Source organism: Oncorhynchus tshawytscha, linkage group LG07, assembly GCF_018296145.1.
Source record: "Oncorhynchus tshawytscha isolate Ot180627B linkage group LG07, Otsh_v2.0, whole genome shotgun sequence".
NCBI classification, from domain to species: domain Eukaryota; kingdom Metazoa; phylum Chordata; class Actinopteri; order Salmoniformes; family Salmonidae; genus Oncorhynchus; species Oncorhynchus tshawytscha.
Window position 1 is genome coordinate 55,273,488 of NC_056435.1, and position 19,080 is coordinate 55,292,567.

General features: G+C 40.4%; 1 protein-coding gene across 2 annotated transcripts in view; it reads right to left on the bottom strand.

Moving 5' to 3' along the window:
- Nucleotides 1–1,866: 1,866 nt before the first annotated feature.
- Nucleotides 1,867–19,080, bottom strand: part of csf1a (colony stimulating factor 1a (macrophage)) — a 43,878-nt gene continuing 26,664 nt past the window's right edge. Inside the window, exons 6-10 of one of the 2 annotated variants that reach the window (XM_042324648.1) lie at nt 16,828–17,739; nt 16,345–16,535; nt 16,138–16,184; nt 14,639–14,701; nt 1,867–2,359 (exon numbers count right to left, since the gene is read on the bottom strand). In XM_042324648.1, coding sequence (XP_042180582.1) covers nt 14,647–14,701; nt 16,138–16,184; nt 16,345–16,535; nt 16,828–17,739 — 1,205 coding nt within the window. In that variant the 3' untranslated portion in view covers nt 1,867–2,359; nt 14,639–14,646. Of the gene's footprint in view, nt 2,360–10,679; nt 12,542–14,638; nt 14,702–16,137; nt 16,185–16,344; nt 16,536–16,827; nt 17,740–19,080 lie in introns of those variants that run through there. The other variant, XM_042324647.1, reaches the window with a different exon arrangement.

The following is a 19,080-nucleotide window of genomic DNA, read 5'->3' on the forward strand; positions in this document are numbered from 1 at the left end:
CTAGCTGGTTGGCTAGCTACTTCCAGACACAAATGAAGGAACAGCTCACTCTGACCATTTTACTCGCTCTAGCAGAGCTGGTTAGGCTGTTTTATAGCACAGTGACATCATGAACATTCTATTGAAATGGGTCCTTGCATAGCTAGTTAGCTAAACAAGGACCCATAATCCTAACTCATAATGTTACTACCCAGCACGTTACTACCCTGCATGAATCTGCAGGTAGCTAACCAACCAACCAGGTTCAATGTTACATAGCTAGCTAACATTAGGCTATAACTAACACAAATAATATTATTACACAGATAATACATGTAATGTTAGCTAGCAAGCCAGCCAGCTAACGTTAGATGGCTAGCTAACAGTACGCTTTACCTTGAAATTAAAACGACTTTCTGACAAAATTAGAAACATATCTGAAAATGTTGCAAGCTAGACTATCTTAGCCATATACATGGGTGGACGCTTATCCCTCTCTGTCACGGATGCCATGGTTGCTTAGTTTGTTGATGTAATTTATACAACAGCCTTCTGTGTTTTCTCTTTTCGACTCTGTCTGCATATTTTGAATTAAACCCCAGAAATTTCTCCATCTCCTTTAACTATCATACTCTAATTCCACTGTGCATTCCACTGATTTCAAAACTCTGTCCTACAGAAAGTGGAAGGCAATACCTTTACAGTCCTACTACGTGATATATTTCAAAAGGCTGCACTAGTAAGGATTACATACACATACTGACCAGTTCATTTTATAGACAGAAGGGTTCTACATGGCAAACCAATCCAAACTCATCTCTCTGCATGTCCAGCCCAGCCATTATCTCAGCCAATCATGGCTAGAGGGAAATTTCCTGTCTTTTTCTGTGGCTAAACCAACTGGGCTCGTAATTTAACCTCTTTATTCATATTGACAGATTGCATACACGTTTGTTATTCAGGCACATGAAAGTTCACATGTTCCAGAAGGCATTTCTGACAAAAAAGCATTTAGATTTTTAAAAAAAACACTTTCAAATGGCTCTCCTGTGAAGTAGTAACGTGCGACAGACACCTTGTTTCCTGAAATGAGTCACATTTGGGCAAAATAAAATATTACTCAAAGGGTTGTCTTTAATGGAAGCTTCTCTAATGCCAAACATGTAAAGTGTGATGTACCGCAGGGCAGCTCTCTAGGTCCTCTACTCTTTTCTATTTTTACCAATGACCTGCCACTGGTAGTTAACTGTATCCATGTATGCTGATGATTCAACCATGCAGTGTATTCAGACCCGTTCCTTTTTTCCACATTTTGTAACATTACAGCCTTATTCTAAAATGGATTTTAAAAATCCTCATAAATCTACAGACAATACCCCATAATGACAAAGCAAAAACAGTTTATTTTTTATTTTTATTTTTTACATTTTTGCACATTTAAAAAAACACAAACTGAAATAACTTATTTTCATTAGTATTCAGACCCTTTGCTAAGAGACTCGAAATTAAACTCCATTGACCATCCTTGAGATGTTTCTACAACTTGTTTGGAGTCCACCTGTGTTAAATTAAAATGATTGGACATGATTTGGAAAGGCACACACCTGTCTATATAAGGTCCCACAGTTGACAGTGCATGTAAAACAAAAACCAAGCCATTTAAAACAAAAACAAAAACCAAGTACAGTATTTAAACTGTACTCTATACCATCTACTGCATCTTGCCTATGCCGTTCGGCCATCTTTCATTCATATATTTTTATGTACATATTCTTATTAATTCCTTTACACTTGTGTATATAAGGTAGTTGTTGTGAAATTGTTAGGTTAGATTACTTGTTAGATATTACTGCATGGTCGGAACTAGAAACACAAGCATTTTGCTACACTCTCATTAACATCTGCTAACCATGTGTATGTGACAAATAACATTTGATTTGATTTGAACTAAAATAATGTTGTTAAACTATTTCAATCACAAAGCCTGGTTGGATTGCATCTCCTCAGTCTCATTCAGTACAGCACAATTAACGTTGCATTTTATCATGGGCATAGTGGGAATTCATGATGTTTAAATGTCTTTCCACCAGAGTGAGAGAGTACATCACTTCCAGCAGCTCTCCCTGGTTAGGGAAGCGTTGATCCTGCACTGCTTAATGTTACGCATTTACGCCTCATGTCTAAAACATGAAAAAAGGGGGCATAAAGTCAAAATGTCAATGCATCTACAAATTCAATGTTTTACACAATATTGTATCATATTTGATCTGAACAGTCTGTCCGCGGGCTCGATTTACTGTAGTCTCCACAACTAGACACTCACACTCGGATCACACTGGCACAGGATGTCCATGCACCGGATGGTCTGAGGGATGTACTTCTGTTGGAAAACAAAGAGACATTTGGTCAGAGGTAGGTCTGTTTCAATGCTGTATCACCATCTTCATCTGGACTGAAAACGGATTGTTTTTCATAACACAAACCCACCTTAGACAATGTGACAAGTGGTCCCTCAACAATTAACGTAAACTCGTACATCGCCTTGGTCCGTACAATTGCCCTTATTTTAGCGCCCCCAAAAAGTAATACTTCCAGATCAACTGTAACGTCAATACCATTGTAAAGCACAATTTCTCCCCTTTCCAACAGAATCAATTACATGTCCTAAACGCTGCCTGTTTCTGCATAATTCAAGCAGGCAATGAGCCCCGTCGGGTCTTTTTAAAAATGGCGGGTGGGGAAGCAAAACTATTGCGTGATAGTGAGAAGGAGAGATGTTGTGTGGGAAAATTGCTTTTTTTCACTCGATCTGTCCAACTTATCACCTTATCGCCTCTAAAATGTAAATAAAACACTATAAAGAGTTTATATAATGTATCATTACATACCTATTTGAAGGTTTGTGTCGAATTTGAATCGGGTTTTTAGGGCGGTGCTAAAGTGATCTTAGAAGTAAACAGCGGCTTTGAGAATGATGATCGCATGCAATGATGACGAAAAAAATGACTAGGTATCCCCCCTTACCCCCGTCACTGTCCATTTCTTGTTTTTAAAGGATGATAGAAGTACTATACCTGGTGGAGAGAGATTGTAAGACAGAAATAGTTGCTTTATGTGTGCTGTACGTTACGACATGACACGTCAAGATGTAACGGAGGGTTAGTTTTTTCAACTTTTCTCCAATACTATAGAGACATTACCATGTCGATCAACGCTTGAATAGAAGCCTAGTTCACACCCCCGATTTTGACGTCAACACAGTCGCTACAGTCCCATTGGTTTTCTTTGTAGCCTCGTTTGAATGTTGCGCATGCACACATTTGTACAGAATGGAGTGAGTTTACATTAGTCATGTACAACATATGCACTTATGGAACAAAGCTGTATGGGGAAAACATTGAAGCCACAAGTTGTGAGCTAGCTAGCCAACTTCAGATAATTTAGTTAACTAGCCAAGCATGGTGCCTAAATAGCTAGCCCACAAGCCAATATTTAGATAGATAGCTAGTTAGTTAACATTAGCTCACCATTCATGTATCCAGACTTTTCTAAGTGGTGACATGTTAGCTAACCAACTTTCCTTGCCATGGTGCCAGCCTAACGTTAGCTGGCAAATCTAACTACACGAATGGTGAGTTAACATTAACTAGCTAGGTAAATATCCCTTCCCTGGTGGGCTAATGCAAGCTAGCATGTCACCACGTGAAAAAGTATGAATGCAGTATGAAGCTAATGTTAACTAGCTGGCTAGCTCACTAAAAACGTGTCAATAAGAAGGTCAAAAGAGTCATTAAGCTAGCCTATGCTGGTTTTCTTTTTACTTGTAAGAAATGTAACATGCATTGTACACTTAACTACAGTCATTGGTTATCTAGCAAATTTTCATAAGCCCCTAGCTTACCATACATCTTTGACTTAACCAAAATAGCTTGTTAGCAGATAGCAAACAACGCTTACCCATCCAACTTGAAGGAGCTGGAGCCGTTTTGCCTGGAAGAATGGGCACAATTCCCAGTGGCTAGATGTACCAAGCTTATAGAGACTTACATCAAGAAACTTGAAGCTTTATTTGCTGCAAAGTATTGACTTTGGGGGGGGGGTGAATAGTTATGCACACTCAAGTTTTCTGTTTTTTGGTCTTATTTCTTATTTGTTTCACAAGAAAAAATATTTTGCATCATCAAAGTGGTAGTAGGCATGTTGTGTAAATCAAATGATACAAACCCCCCACAAATATATTTTAATTCCAGGTTGACAATAGGAAAATTGCCAAGGGTGTGAATACTTTCGCAAGCCACTGTATCACAAGCCACAATTGGCACAAAATTGGAATGCGATAATGAGTACAGAATCGTATGCTGTGCTCGGCCCACATATCACTGGACATAGCCGAGGCTGGGCCAGCAGTGCCAAATAGTTGTCATAAGTGGCTCAGAATCACCTGCAATATGGTTATAGTGTAGCGAACCATTGTGCCATCTAAACCACTGTGAAATATATTTTCAATAATCCAAAATATTGTGCTTTCAGCTGTTGGAAGCTGGTGTACAAAACCGAAAGTACAACACTTCAAAAATTTAACTTAATGAGGAGACGAGCACACCACCCACTGCTTCCGAGTATATTACTCACTAATGTTCAGTCTTTAGATAACGAAGTTGATGAGCTTAGAGCAAGGATATCCTTCCAGAGAGACATCGGGGCCTGTAACATACTTTGTTTCACGGAAACATGGCTCTCTTGGGATACTTTATTGGAGTCGGTAAAGCCAGCAGGAATCTAAGTACATCGCGCTGACAGGAATACATATCTCTCCGGGAAGCAGAAGTGCGGAGGGTTGTGTTTCATGATTAACGACTATTGGTGTAAATCTAGGAACAGACAGGAATTCAAGTCCTTTTGTTCACCTGATCTAGAATACCTCACAATTAAATGCCGACCATATTATCTCCTAAGATAATTATCCTCCGCCATTGCCATGGCTGTTTACATCCCACCTCAAGCCGATACTTCGACTGCCCTCAAAGAACTTTACTGGACTTTGTGCAAACTGGAAACCACATTTCCTGAGGCTGCATTTATAGTAGCTGGGGAGTTTTACAAAACAAATCTGAGGACTAGCCTACCGAAGTTCTATCAACATATTGACTGTACTACTCGCGCTGCGAAGACTCTCGACCATTGCTATTCAAACTTCCGGAATGCTTACAAGGCCCTCCCCCGCCCTCCTTTCGGCAAATCTGACCATGACTCCATCTTGTTCCTCCCGTCCTATAGGCAGAAACTCAAACAGGAAGTACCCGTGCTTCAAACTGTTCAATACTGGTCTGACCAATTGGAATCCACACTTCAGGATTGTTTTGTTAATGTTAACTGGGATATGTTCCAGGTAGCTTGCAAAAATAATCTAGACGCATACACAGATAAGGTGACTGAGTTTATAATGAAGTGTATAGGAGATGTAGTACACACTGTGACTATAAAACCTACCCTAACCAGAAACCGTGGATAGATGGTGGCATTTGCGCAAAACTGGAAGCGCAAACCACTGCATTTAACCATGGCAAGGTGACTGGTAATATGGCAGAATATAAATAGTGTAGTTATTCACTCCACAAGGCAATCAAACAAGCTAAACGTCAGTATAGAGATAAAGTGGAGTCGCAATTCAACAGCTCAGACACGAGACGTATGTGGCAGGGACTACAGACACTCACGGACTACAAAAGGAAAACCAGCCACATCGCCGCAATCGACGTCTTGCTTCCGGACACTCTAAATACATTCTTTGCATGCTTTTGAGGATAACACAGTGCCACGAACGTAGCCTGGACTTCCTGACGGGCCGCTCCCAGGTGGTGAAGGTAGGAAACAACCTCCAATCCGCTGATCCTCAACACTGGGGGCCCCACAAGGGTGCGTGCTCAGCCCCCTCCTGTACTCCCTGTTCACCCATGACTGTGTGGCCAAGCACGCCTCCAACTCAATCATCAAGTTTGCAGACGACACAACAGTAGTAGACTTGATTACCAACGATGACAAGACCACCTACAGGGAAGAGGTGAGGGCTCTGGAAGTGTGGTGCCTGGAAAACAACCTCTCACTCAACGTCAACAAAACAAAGGAGATGATTGTGGACTTAAGGAAACAGCAGAGGGTGCAGACCCTATCTACATCGACGAGAACGCAGTTGAGAAGGTGGAAAGCTTTAAGTTCCTTGGCATACACATCACTGACAAACTGAAATAGACAGTGTGGTGAAAACAGACAGTGTGGTCAAGAAGGCGCAACAGAGCCTCTTCAACCTCAGGAGGATAAAGAAATGTAACTTGTCACCTAAAATTCTCACAAACGTTTGCAGATGCACAACTGAAGGCATCCTGTAAGGCTGTATGGTACGGTCGGTACGCTGCCTGGTACGGCAACTGCACCACCCGCAACCGCAAGGCTCTCCAGAGGGTGGTGCGGTCTGCCCAACGCATTACCATCAGCAAACTACCCGCCCTCCAGGACACCTACAGTACCCAATGTCACAGGAAGGCCAAAAAGATCATCAAGGACATCAACCACCCAAGCCACTGCCTGTTCATCCCGCTATCATCCAGAAGGCGAGGTCAGTACAGATGCATCAAAGCTGGGATTGAGTGACTGAAAAACAGCTTCTATCTCAAGGCCGTCAGACTGTTAAACAGCCATAGACTAGAAATCACTGGCCACTTTAAGGAATCACTTTAATAATGTTTACATTTCTGGTACTACTCATCTCATGTGTATATACTGAATTCTATACTATTCTATGATATCATAGTCACTTAATAATGTTTACAAATCTTGCATTACTCATCTCATATGTATATACTGTATTCTATACTATTCTACTGTATCTTAGTCCATTCCTCTCTAACATCGCTCGTCCATATGTATATAGTCTTAATTCATTCCTATTTAGATTTCTGTGTATTCGGTATATGTTTTGTAATTTGTTAGATATTACTTGTTAGACATTACTGCACTGTCAGAGCTAGAAGCACAAGCATTTCGCTACACGTGCAATAACATCTGCTAATCATGTGTATGTGACCCAAAAAATTGGATTTGAATAAAACAATGAATTTGTCCAATGTTTGCGGATTTGTGAACCATGCATTAACTGACAATGGAGCAGAGTGAGGCTTGCATCAAGCAGGCTGTCCCAGTTCTGCACTCCAAAGACAGAGATAGAATGAACTACAGGACTACAAATACAAATACAAATTCCATCTAGACACCGTTGACATAGAGCACACAAAAAAACAATATATACTGTACCTTGGCCTAAACATCAGCGCCACAGGTAACTTCCGCAAAGCTGTGAATGAGCTGAGAGACAAGGCAAGAAGTGCCTTCTGCGCCATCAAAAGGAACATAAAATTCGACATACCAATTAGGATCTGGCTAAAAATATTTAAATCAATTATAGAACCCTCTGCCCTATATGGTTGTGAGGTCTGGGGTCCACTCACCAACCAAGAACCCAACACCCTAACCCAGCACCCCATCATACAAACACATGACAATCATATTTCAACCAGCCAGGCGAGGCACAAAACTCAGAAATAACGATATAAGTCATGCCTTTACCTTTGAAGATCTTCTTCTGTTGGCACTCGAAAATGTCCCATAAACATCACAAATGGTCCTTTTGTTCGATAATTTCCTTTGTTATATCCCCAAAATGTCCATTTATATGGTGCTTTTGATTCAGAAAAACACCGGTTCCAACTCGCCCAATATGACTACAAATGATCTAATAAGTTACCTGTAAACTTGGTCCAAACATTTCAAACAACTTTCCTAATCCAACTTTAGGTATCCTAAATCGTAAATAATCAATCAAATTTAAGACGGAATATACTGTGTTCAATAGCGGATAAAATCAAGGTGGAGCGAGCTCCAGGTCGCATGCCCCAAACAAATGAGTCCACTTGGCTTGAAAAAAACTTGGAACTCAGAAAGGAAAGGGCTACTTCTTCATGACTCAAAAGAAAAACATCAACCAATTTCTAAAGACTTGTTGGCATCTAGTGGAAGCAATAGGAACTGCAACCAGGTGTCTCAGAAATCTAGATTCCCATAGAAAACCAATTGAAAACACAGTGAACTCAAGAAATGTTTTTCCTGGATGTTTTGTCCTCGGGGTTTCACCTGCCAAATAAGTTCTGCTATATTCATAGACATTATTTTAACAGTTTTAGAAACTTTAGAGTGTTTCCTATCTAAATCAAATTATATGCATATCCTAGCTCTGGGCCTGAGCAGCAGGCAGTTTACTTTGGGCACGCTTTTCATCCGGATGTGAAAATACTGCCCCCTATCCCAAATAGGGTTTACAAACCCATCACCTACAGAGAGATGAACCTGGAGAAGAGTCACCTAAGCAAGCTGGTCCTTTGACTATGTACAGTGAGCATAGCCTTGCTATTGAGAAAGGCTGCCGTAGGCAGACTTGGCTCTCAGGAGAAGACAGGCTATGTGCACATTGCGCAGAAAATGAGGTGGAAACTGAGCTGCACTTCCTGACCTCCTGCCAAATGTATGACCATATTAGAGACACATATTTCCCTCAGATTACACAGATACACAAAGAATCCGAAAACAAACACACTTTTGAGAATCTCTCATATCTTTTGATGAAATACCACAGTTGGCCATCACAGCAGCAATATGTGTGACCTGTTGCCACAAGAAAAGGGCAATCAAACAACATAGTAAACACACAACATATTTACGTTTATGTATTTTCCCTTTTGTAATTATTTGCACATAATATGACATTTGTAATGTCTTAATTATTTTGGAAATGTTGTGGGTACTGTTAATTATTATTATTTATTTCACTTTTGTTTATCTAGTTCACTTGCTTTGACAATGTTAACATATGTTTCCCATGCCAATAAATCCCTTGAATTTAATTGAATTGAGAGAGAGAAGAGGGAAGTGGAAGAGGAAAGGAGAAGAGAAAGAAAGAGGAGGGCAGAGGGCAAACTCCACAGAACTAGTTTCAATGTATTGAATCATCTGGGAGTCTCTGGATTTTGGGTTAACTTTTACTTTAAAGCCCCCATGCTGTCTTTTTAATTTTATGTCATCGCTGTGCAGTATGTCTAATAAATCACTGTGTGTTTATTTTATGAAAATAACTTCAAACATATTTGTAATATTGTATTTACCTGAGCCTCCTTTTGCCAATGAAATGGTCAATCTGTTTGCCCTGTCTTTGTGATTGTCTCCACCCCCTCTAGTTGTTGCACATCTTCCCCATTATCCCCTGTGTATTTATACCTGTGTTCTCTGTTTGTCTGTTGCCAGTTAATTTTGTTCGGTCATACCTACCAGCGGGTTTCCCCTTGCTCCTGTCCTGTCGATAGTGCCTGTTTTCCCGGTTTTGACCTTTCTGCCTGCCCTGACCCTGAGTCTGCTTATCGTCCCGTACCTTTGCCCCACTACTCTGGATTACTGAGCTCTGCCCGCCCTGAGCCTGTCTGCCGTCCTGTACCTTTGCCCCGCTACTCTGGATTACCGACCTCTGCTTAACCTGACTCTGAACCTGCCTGCCATCTTGTACCTTTGACTGCCTGTGTTCGATTTAATCAACTTTTGTTACTTCAACATTGTCTGCACCTGGGTCTTACCTTGAAACTTGATAGAGTGGGCGTATTGATACATATTTACATCCACAGCCTTGGTTGGCGGATAGGATCGTCTAGACTCAAGAGTGTACCCCGCTTACCCCTTCAAAGTATGCAAATAAATTATGATTTTTCCAATCAGATCAGTTCAGGATGTCATGATCTGGGCCAAAAACTCCATCCTACCTGAACAGGCTGTAATTCCAGGCATTTTTTATCAGACAGGGCTCACAAAAAAAGTGCATTATCATAATTGTTATTATTTCAGAGTGTTATTTCAACCACATAGAGTGGAAATATCAGTAAAACATTTTGACTGCCCCTTTAAGTCAAGTTCCTCTGAGTTTGTGGTGGTTGGGTTGGTAAGGGATTAGTCAGGGGTGTTTTAGGAGTGTTGGAGCGTTTTAGGGGCTGATCGCGGAGAGAAGAACTGCTGTGTACAGTAGGTCCTACCCTGTCAGATTTGGAGAGATTATTTGGCTCTTCTGTACATCAGCTACAAGGGCAGTGAGACGCCATCTTAATTCTCTGCTGTCACTCTGCACCAAACACCTCAAACTGACACAAACTGGCATCCTCATTGCCAAATAACACCAGTGAAACATACCCCAGGGCAATATCATGGTCAATTTAATGTGATGTGAAGTCAAATAGTGTTATAGTTAAACCATCGATTATTATGTAAAAGAGGTGTCTGAATCACAATGATCTTTCTGTCATGAATCTGGTAGAATATTTGGTTTCAAGTATGTGTTGGATGAAATACTTTTTGAAGAAGTTGTTGTATTGGCTTGTTTATTTGAAAATACTCAAATACAATGAAAAGACGATTTTCAAATACAAATACCTAAATACACATCTATTTCAGCCAACGTCTGCTCCAAAAAGGGTACTTGATGTATTTGCTTTTTTTAAATTTTTTTTACTGAAGTCATCTTATACCTTGGTGACATTTTCATACGATCCAAGACATCAAAGCAATAACGAACTGAACAGAATCATCACAATAACAGGCAAAACCAGGGATTCATTCCAGTCCAATTTTATTGAGGATTCCTTTAATATATTGTTCTTTCTGCATTTAGACACTAAGGCTTCAAGCCGTTCACGCATGTACAGATATAGGATCTTAATATGAGCTAGTTTGCTACAGCAACAGGACATGTACATTATAATGTGGATTAATATGTATGGACATTTTTGTAGGGGTTGATACATTTTTAAGGGAAAATCAAGTCTGACATTTCAAAGTGGAAATTACAAACTTCAGAAACACCACACGTTTTAAATTATTCTACAACAGGGTGATCAAATTAAGTTCCTAAATCTAAAGACAATGCAGCTTTTAAGGCAATGTCCCCACTTTTGCTGAGATTGCATTGACGGTAAACGCTGCAGATGTCAGCTCAATCGGATATGACCTTCACGTCAAACGCACTATAACATGACTCTAACACCTTTTTGGATTGAATCGTGGCCTAAGCAAAGACCAATATGAACAGACAACACCTCAACTTCTATTTACTGCAATTGTGCATAAGAGTCTAAATATTTAACAGTTCCATGTCAATCTTCATTATTATTTGTATTATTATTATTATTGTATACAGTATTAAAGTAATACATAAATGATCCTGGGGCTTAACATGATCTAATACATTGCATTGAATCAACACAATTGATCCGAAATACAGCATAATCCAAGGGTGACTCATATGGGTTAGCACTGTCAAGATGTTCATTTACACTTATTACAGGGCACAAGTCATATTGAAACATTTCATAATTTAGGTAACAAACTGAAAATGGAATTGCAGTTTCTATTTAATTGTCTAGTGCTTGTTGAAGGTTCTAGGCACAGTCATCAATTAGCAGCACTTCAATTGCATTCTCTTACTTCCCAATTAAGCAATTGAAAGGGACAAAGGACCAACAACATGTTCAACTTTTGTGATTTACAAAAATCCTCACGCCACATGACTATAACACAATCCTTTGTATATGGATATGATTCACTGTATGGGAATGGAGCACTCTAATAGGTTTACAAACTGCTGGAGATTGTCATACATTCTCATTGGTATCAGCACAACATGGCATGAGAAACAGGTTTAAGTCATTGTCATAATTTGAAAGGGACAAAACAGAGTAATGTTAAAATGCTAATTAATCCAGTATGATGCATCATTGCATTTATGGAGTTCACTAAAAACGTTGTGGTTTTTTTCTATTTAATTTATTTATCCCCAAAGATACATCTCTCTGTCAGCTTGAGGTAATGGCACCTGGTTTTACTTAGGCTCAAGAACCCAACTCCATTCAACAATGTCATGGGAGTACTTCAGTCACACAGACTTTCTTAACTTTGATTTTGACTTAGGAGACACATCCAAACACAGATGCTGATGTAATAAAAAATGAGGTTCTTCCCCTCTTGAACTGTGCATTTCACTGTGAGGATCTATCAGTCACGCTTGGAGATGTTTGATGGCAGGACATTGAAAAAAGCATCCGAGTTAGGTGAAGTCGCTAACCCCTGCCATGACGAAGAGTCCTTGGAGGATTGATTGGTCCGCTCTATTTCTGATGTACATGACACCGTCCAAATAGTCTATGAGCGACAAATTCACTCAGACCTTTTAAACAAAAAAAGAATAGAAGCAGGCCAATATTGTATAACTTTGAAACCACAAGATTCTCTGTAAAAAAAAAAATCCAGCAATATTTCAAGCAATAATAAACTTAATTTGTATAAAAATAGATTACTTTAGATATTCTTAGATATTTATATACAAAAGTGACACGAGTAAAATAGTTCAGCCAAATGTCCATGTCTTCCACTTATTCGACAAATTAGGTGGTTATTGGTCTCTTACTGGCAGTTGAAATCAATCCTAGAGAGAGAGAGAGAGAGAGAGAGAGAGAGAGAGAGAGAGAGAGAGAGAGAGAGAGAGAGAGAGAGAGAGAGAGAGAGAGAGAGAGAGAGAGAGACTAACTTAACTTAGTCATTGTGTGAATGATATACTAAAAGAGAGAGAGAGAGAGAGAGAGACTAACTTCTTAGTCATTGTGTGAATGATATACTAAGAGAGAGAGAGAGAGAGAGAGAGAGAGAGAGACTAACTTCTTAGTCATTGTGTGAATGATATACTAAGAGAGAGAGAGAGAGAGAGAGAGACTAACTTCTTAGTCATTGTGTGAATGATATACTAAGAGAGAGAGAGAGAGAGAGAGAGAGAGAGAGAGACTAACTTCTTAGTCATTGTGTGAATGATATACTGAGAGAGAGAGAGAGAGAGAGAGAGAGAGAGAGAGAGACTAACTTCTTAGTCATTGTGTGAATGATATACTGAGAGAGAGAGAGAGAGAGAGAGAGAGAGAGAGAGACTAACTTCTTAGTCATTGTGTGAGAGAGAGAGAGAGAGATTGTGTGAATGATATACTAAGAGAGAGAGAGAGAGAGAGAGAGAGAGAGAGAGAGAGAGACTAACTTCTTAGTCATTGTGTGAGAGAGAGAGAGAGAGAGAGAGAGAGAGAGAGAGAGAGAGAGACTAACTTCTTAGTCATTGTGTGAATGATATACTAAGAGAGAGAGAGAGAGAGAGAGAGAGAGAGAGAGAGAGACTAACTTCTTAGTCATTGTGTGAATGATATACTAAGAGAGGGAGAGAGAGAGAGAGAGAGAGAGAGAGAGAGTCATTGTGTGAATGATATACTAAGAGAGGGAGAGAGAGAGAGAGAGAGAGAGACTAACTTAGTCATTGTGTGAATGATATACTAAGAGAGAGAGAGAGAGAGAGAGACTAACTTCTTAGTCATTGTGTGAATGATATACTAAGAGAGAGAGAGAGAGAGAGAGAGAGACTAACTTCTTAGTCATTGTGTGAATGATATACTAAGAGAGAAGAGAGAGAGAGAGAGAGAGAGAGAGAGAGAGACTAACTTCTTAGTCATTGTGTGAATGATATATAAGAGAGAGAGAGAGAGAGAGAGAGAGAGAGAGATATAGTCATTGTGTGAAGAGAGAGAGAGAGAGAGAGAGAGAGAGAGAGAGAGAGAGAGAGAGAGAGAGAGAGAGAGAGAGAGACTAACTTCTTAGTTAGTCATTAGTCATTGTGTGAATGATATACTAAGAGAGAGAGAGAGAGAGAGAGAGAGAGAGAGAGAGACTAACTTCTTAGTCATTGTGTGAATGATATACTAAGAGAGAGAGAGAGAGAGAGAGAGAGAGAGAGAGAGACTAACTTCTTAGTCATTGTGTGAATGATATACTAAGAGAGAGACTAATTCTTAGAGAGAGAGAGAGAGAGAGAGAGACTAACTTCTTAGTCATTGTGTGAATGATATACTAAGAGAGAGGAGAGAGAGAGAGAGAGAGAGAGAGGGACTAACTTCTTAGTCATTGTGTGAATGATATACTGAGAGAGAGAGAGAGAGAGAGAGAGAGAGAGAGAGAGAGAGAGAGAGACTAATTCTTAGTCATTTGTGAATGATATACTGAGAGAGAGAGAGAGGGAGACAGACTATCTTCTTAGTCATTGTGTGAATGATATATTGAGTGAGAGAGAGAGAGAGAGACTAACTTAGTCATTCATGAATGATATACTGAGAGAGAGAGAGAGAGAGAGAGAGAGAGAGAGAGACTAACTTCTTAGTCATTGTGTGAATGATATACAGAGAGAGAGGGACTAACTTCTTAGTCATTGTGTGAATGATATACTGAGAGAGAGAGAGGGAGAGAGAGAGAGCGAGCGAGAGAGAGAGGGAGAGAACTGTTTCCCTCATATCTCAATAGGGGTGCATTAGTCCCAGCCAATTCCACATGTGGGACATTGTAAAGAACATACCATTTGAGAAATGCTCAAAGCGAAAACAAACTCTGGCCATCTGAAGTGCTTGGATAGGAATGAAGGATGTTTTCTAATGACTCAATAAATAATTTAGCGTTCATTCTTGCTGAAGACGTGGAAAGGAATGTTAGTGGCTCTTACCAGGTCTCTCAATCCTTGGCTTTATAATACTGCAGCTCAATGTCCTTAATGTTGCGGCATGCCCTGTGGAACATGTTACAGTCCCTTCAGATATTATTCACACCCTTTACTTTTTCCACATTTTGTTGTGTTACAGCCTGAATTTAAATGGATTAAATTGAGATTTTGTGTCACTGGTCTACACAAAATACCCCATAATGTCAAAGTGAAATGATGTCTTTTACAAATTAATAAAAAATAAAAAGCTAAAATGTTTTGAGTCTATAAGTATGAAACCCCTGTCACACCCTGACCGTAGAGATCTTTTTATGTCTCTATTTTTGGTTTGGTCAGGGTGTGATTTGGGTGCCCCCCCTTTACAACCCCTTTATTATGGCAAGCCTAAATAAGTTCAGGAGTAAAAATGTGCTTACCAAGTCACATAATATGTTGCATGGACTCTGTGATTAATAATCATGTTTAACATGATTTTTCAATGACTACCTCATCTCTGTACCCCACACATACAATGAACTGTAAGGTCCCTCGTCGAGCAGGGAATTTTAATCACAGATTCAACCACAAAGACCAGGGATGTTTTCCAATGCCTCATAAAGACGGGCATCTTCAGTACTGGTAGATGGGTTAACAACAAAAAAAGCAGACAGTGAATATATGGACTGTTCCTGAGTGATCTAGATCAGCTTGAAAATCCATGGCAAGACTTGAAACAACCAACTTGACAGAACTTGAAGAATTTTTTCAAGAATAATGTGCAAATATTGTACAATCCAGGTGTGCAAAGCTCTTAGAGACTTAGCCAGAAAGACTCACAGCTGTAAGGGGATTCTAACTGTATTGACTACTTATGTAAATGAGATATTTCTGTATTTAATTTTCCCAACATGTTCACTTTGTCTTTATGGGGTATTGTGAGTAGATGGGTGAGAAAACACATCTATTTAATCCATTTTGTATTCAGGCTGTAACACAACACAATGGGTTAGGTTTTAGTGAAGACTAGTCAATGGTATTGTGAGGGTGAGGTAGCATGTGATCATTGTGTAAATATAGGCTACTTAAGTTAAAACAGAACAGACAGTTGCTGCAGTTTTATATTAATAAATGAATCAACAATACATTTATTTAAATGAATGCATTCATCTGAACATGTGGAAAGACATCACATCACTAGGACTGAATGTACCAATAAACGTTAGCCTATTTATAGATTTTGATTTCCAGAGAACGTTTGAGTAAAAATCAATATGACACTGAGTTGGAGTTGAGCATAAATTGCAGATGATCATCTTGAGCCACAACCATAAGTTCATTGCCTGACGATTTCTGTGTCTGTTGGCTGCACCATCGCCATGTCTGAATGTTTGTGTTGTGGTTGTTGCCTAGCAATAGTGCCGCCCTGATTAATGTAAAAAGCCTTCAAAGGACTACACTAGCTTTTCAGTTTTCTGTTTTTACCACCATGACATTTAAGGATCATATTAAATATAATTGTTTACCTCTGGTTTTCAATTATGTTGGCACTGTGGAGAAGGGCTCGGAGTCTCTGAGAAATGAGAAAAATATTCAATTAGACTTCTATGTAGGAATTAGAGTGGGATTGGTTAGCAGGGTTAATCCCCACATGTGGAGGCAGATGTAAGTAGTTGTCTCTGACAGCTTAGTTGGGCACTACAATTGTTTGTTCAGTGTGTGTTCCCTCTTACCTTCTTCTCACCAAATAGTGTTGTGATGAGGAGAAATCCACCGCACATGGCTCCAATGATAAAGGCTGTCTGGTAGTAGGTGCTGGAATCGTAATGACCAGTTTTCCCATTCTGGAATTTATTCTCTGAGCCTTCACTGGGCCTTTCTGAAATAGGAGTGTCATCCACATCTGTCTTCTCTGACAGGATATCTGAGGGATGATGGCATGGTATTTAAATGGCATGGTATTTAAGATTATTCTACATGGTGAAATGGTAATACACATCAACATGCATTACTTTATTGTTTCCTTAAAATTCATTAAAACATGCATAATTTGGTAGTACCACATACTTACGAATACTTTCTTTAAAGTATCAGGTAAATATCAGGTACATACTAGAGAAAACAGCCAAATCTCTATGCAAGTGAATGTGTGTATTTTGAATCAGGAGGAGGACACATAAAGTAGTTCAAACAGGGTGCTATGCTACAGTATTTACCTGTGCTCAAGACTTCCTCATAGTATGTCCTAGTATGTTTTGACTCAGTCTTCCTGATTTGGCCCAGGACCTTTGTAGTGGTGTGTAGTTTGTCTGGCTCCTCCTCTGTCATCTTCAAATGTGGAGATGCTTCAGTCGTAGTGCTCCCAATCAGATGGTTCCAGTCATGTGAATATCTCTCTGTGCTTGGGTATGTTTTTGTAGTGTCCTGTAGTTGAAGGGTCTCTGTTGAAACTCCATCCTGGAATATTCCATAGTTCCTGGCATCCAGTGACCTCTTGGCCAAGACATAGGCAGTGCTCTCATCACTACTGAGGGTGATGCCCATCACCTTGTACAAGAAAGGGACAGGTGTGACCAGCTTGACCCTAGGGACAACAAAGAGATTGTGGGGTGAACCTGCTGCTCCTCTCCCTGTTGGTTTGTCTGCAGAAGCCTCCATCGCCCTTTCAGTCTGGGGGTAGTAAAAAGCCTTGTCCTTGGAGCCAACAGTCTCCAGGAGAACTAGGCTGGGAGGGGAAGACACTAAAGGGTGGTCTGTAGCAGAAGGGGGGTTAGAGCCTGTTTTATAGAGTGCAGAGTCTGACTCAGTTCCAGTGGGTGGAGGTGGACGAGAGTCCCGGTGTAACTCCCCCTCTCTGCCCTCTCCAAGTGAATGTCCATCAGGGACAGTCACCTGCAGCTCCCTAAGGGAGGGGGGTCCTACGGTACCAGGACTCCCTAGGAACACCCCAGGGTCAGCGCTGTGGGTACCCAAGGGTGGGTGAGGAGGCCTGGGTTGCATGGCTGTGGTGGGTTGGGAGAGGGTGGGCTGTGGGGGACTGCTCCATACACTGTGAGAGACCAGGGAGACATCAGGGGCCACCGGACCCACTGTTGGACATGCACACTGGTGTTCCGGTTCAGGTTCAGCTAGGGGCAGATGAGAGGAAGATGTAAGGGGTTTGGTAGTCAACCAATCTAACCTGTCTAACCAGTCTATCCTGCTCTCTATCCACCATTCATAGCGACAATAGTGGTAGGTGGATTGTTTGTCCAGATCTGAAATAGGCTAACTAGCAATCATACCACACATAAAAGCCTTCAAATCTGCATATATTTTCTATATGAATCCACATGAACAAAAAGGAATAGCTGATAGGCAGCGGAGAGGCCAGGTGCATCACTGCGTATGAACAGTGAAGACATGAGACACGCAACTCAAAAAGCTCCCCTATATACGTATCTTGTTTAGGGACAATACAATTATCGTACCTAGACTAGCCTACAACACCACAATGCAATGAATAATTGCAATATTGTTTTCAAATGAGTACCAAAGTCTACTCTAGGCGGCAGTGAAATCATCATTTGAATAACAGCGCAGAAGCTGTGTGATTTGAATGTTTAATTCCATTTGGATTGGTTGTGAGTCTACTCTCCACAATTTATACAGTCTAGAAAGGCACAGTAGCAGCCCAGTCTGGCTGTATTTCTACTTCTGATAATGAGATGGGGTGTCTGTAGCAGATCATCATTCTCCCAAGTCATCCTATAATAGGGAAAGGGGGATACCTAGTCAGTTGTACAACTGAATTCCTTCAACTGAAATGTGTCTTCCTCATTTAACCAAACCTCTCTGAATCAGAGAGGTGCGGGGGGGCTGCCTTAATCAACATCCATGTCTTTGGCAACCAGGGGCAGAATGACAGATTTTTACCTTGTCAACTCGGGGATTCGATCCAGCAGCCTTTTGGTTACTGGCCCAACACTCCAACCACTAGGCGACCTGCCGTGGCCACATATGCTCCCCGAAATCTTAGTGTACACTCTGTCTCCTCTCCAATCGGAGCAGCTCACACACCTAGAACCTAACACTTCAATATAGCCTAAATGTGTGTCATTTAACTTTTAAAATGTTTTGGCTTTTATATGTGGCATAAACACAGCCAGTCACAATATTCTAATCTGATTAGGCTACTTCAAAAGTCTCCTGTAAGCATACACACGCGTTCATCCCAAATAGAATTCCTGCATCCTCAAAGTAAAGTACATGTCGGATAAAACATGTCACAACGTCATGGGAAAGCATGCAATCCACAGATGAAATAAATGATGATGAACTTCACAGGGTGGTGAAAGTGCACGGTGATGAGCTTGATGCTCCTTTCAATAAATATTGAGGGTCTTATTCTGGTGACATGATGATTGACGCTTGGCTGCCATTTGACAGATAAAAATCATCTCACAGTTTTGTCCATAATAATCTCATTG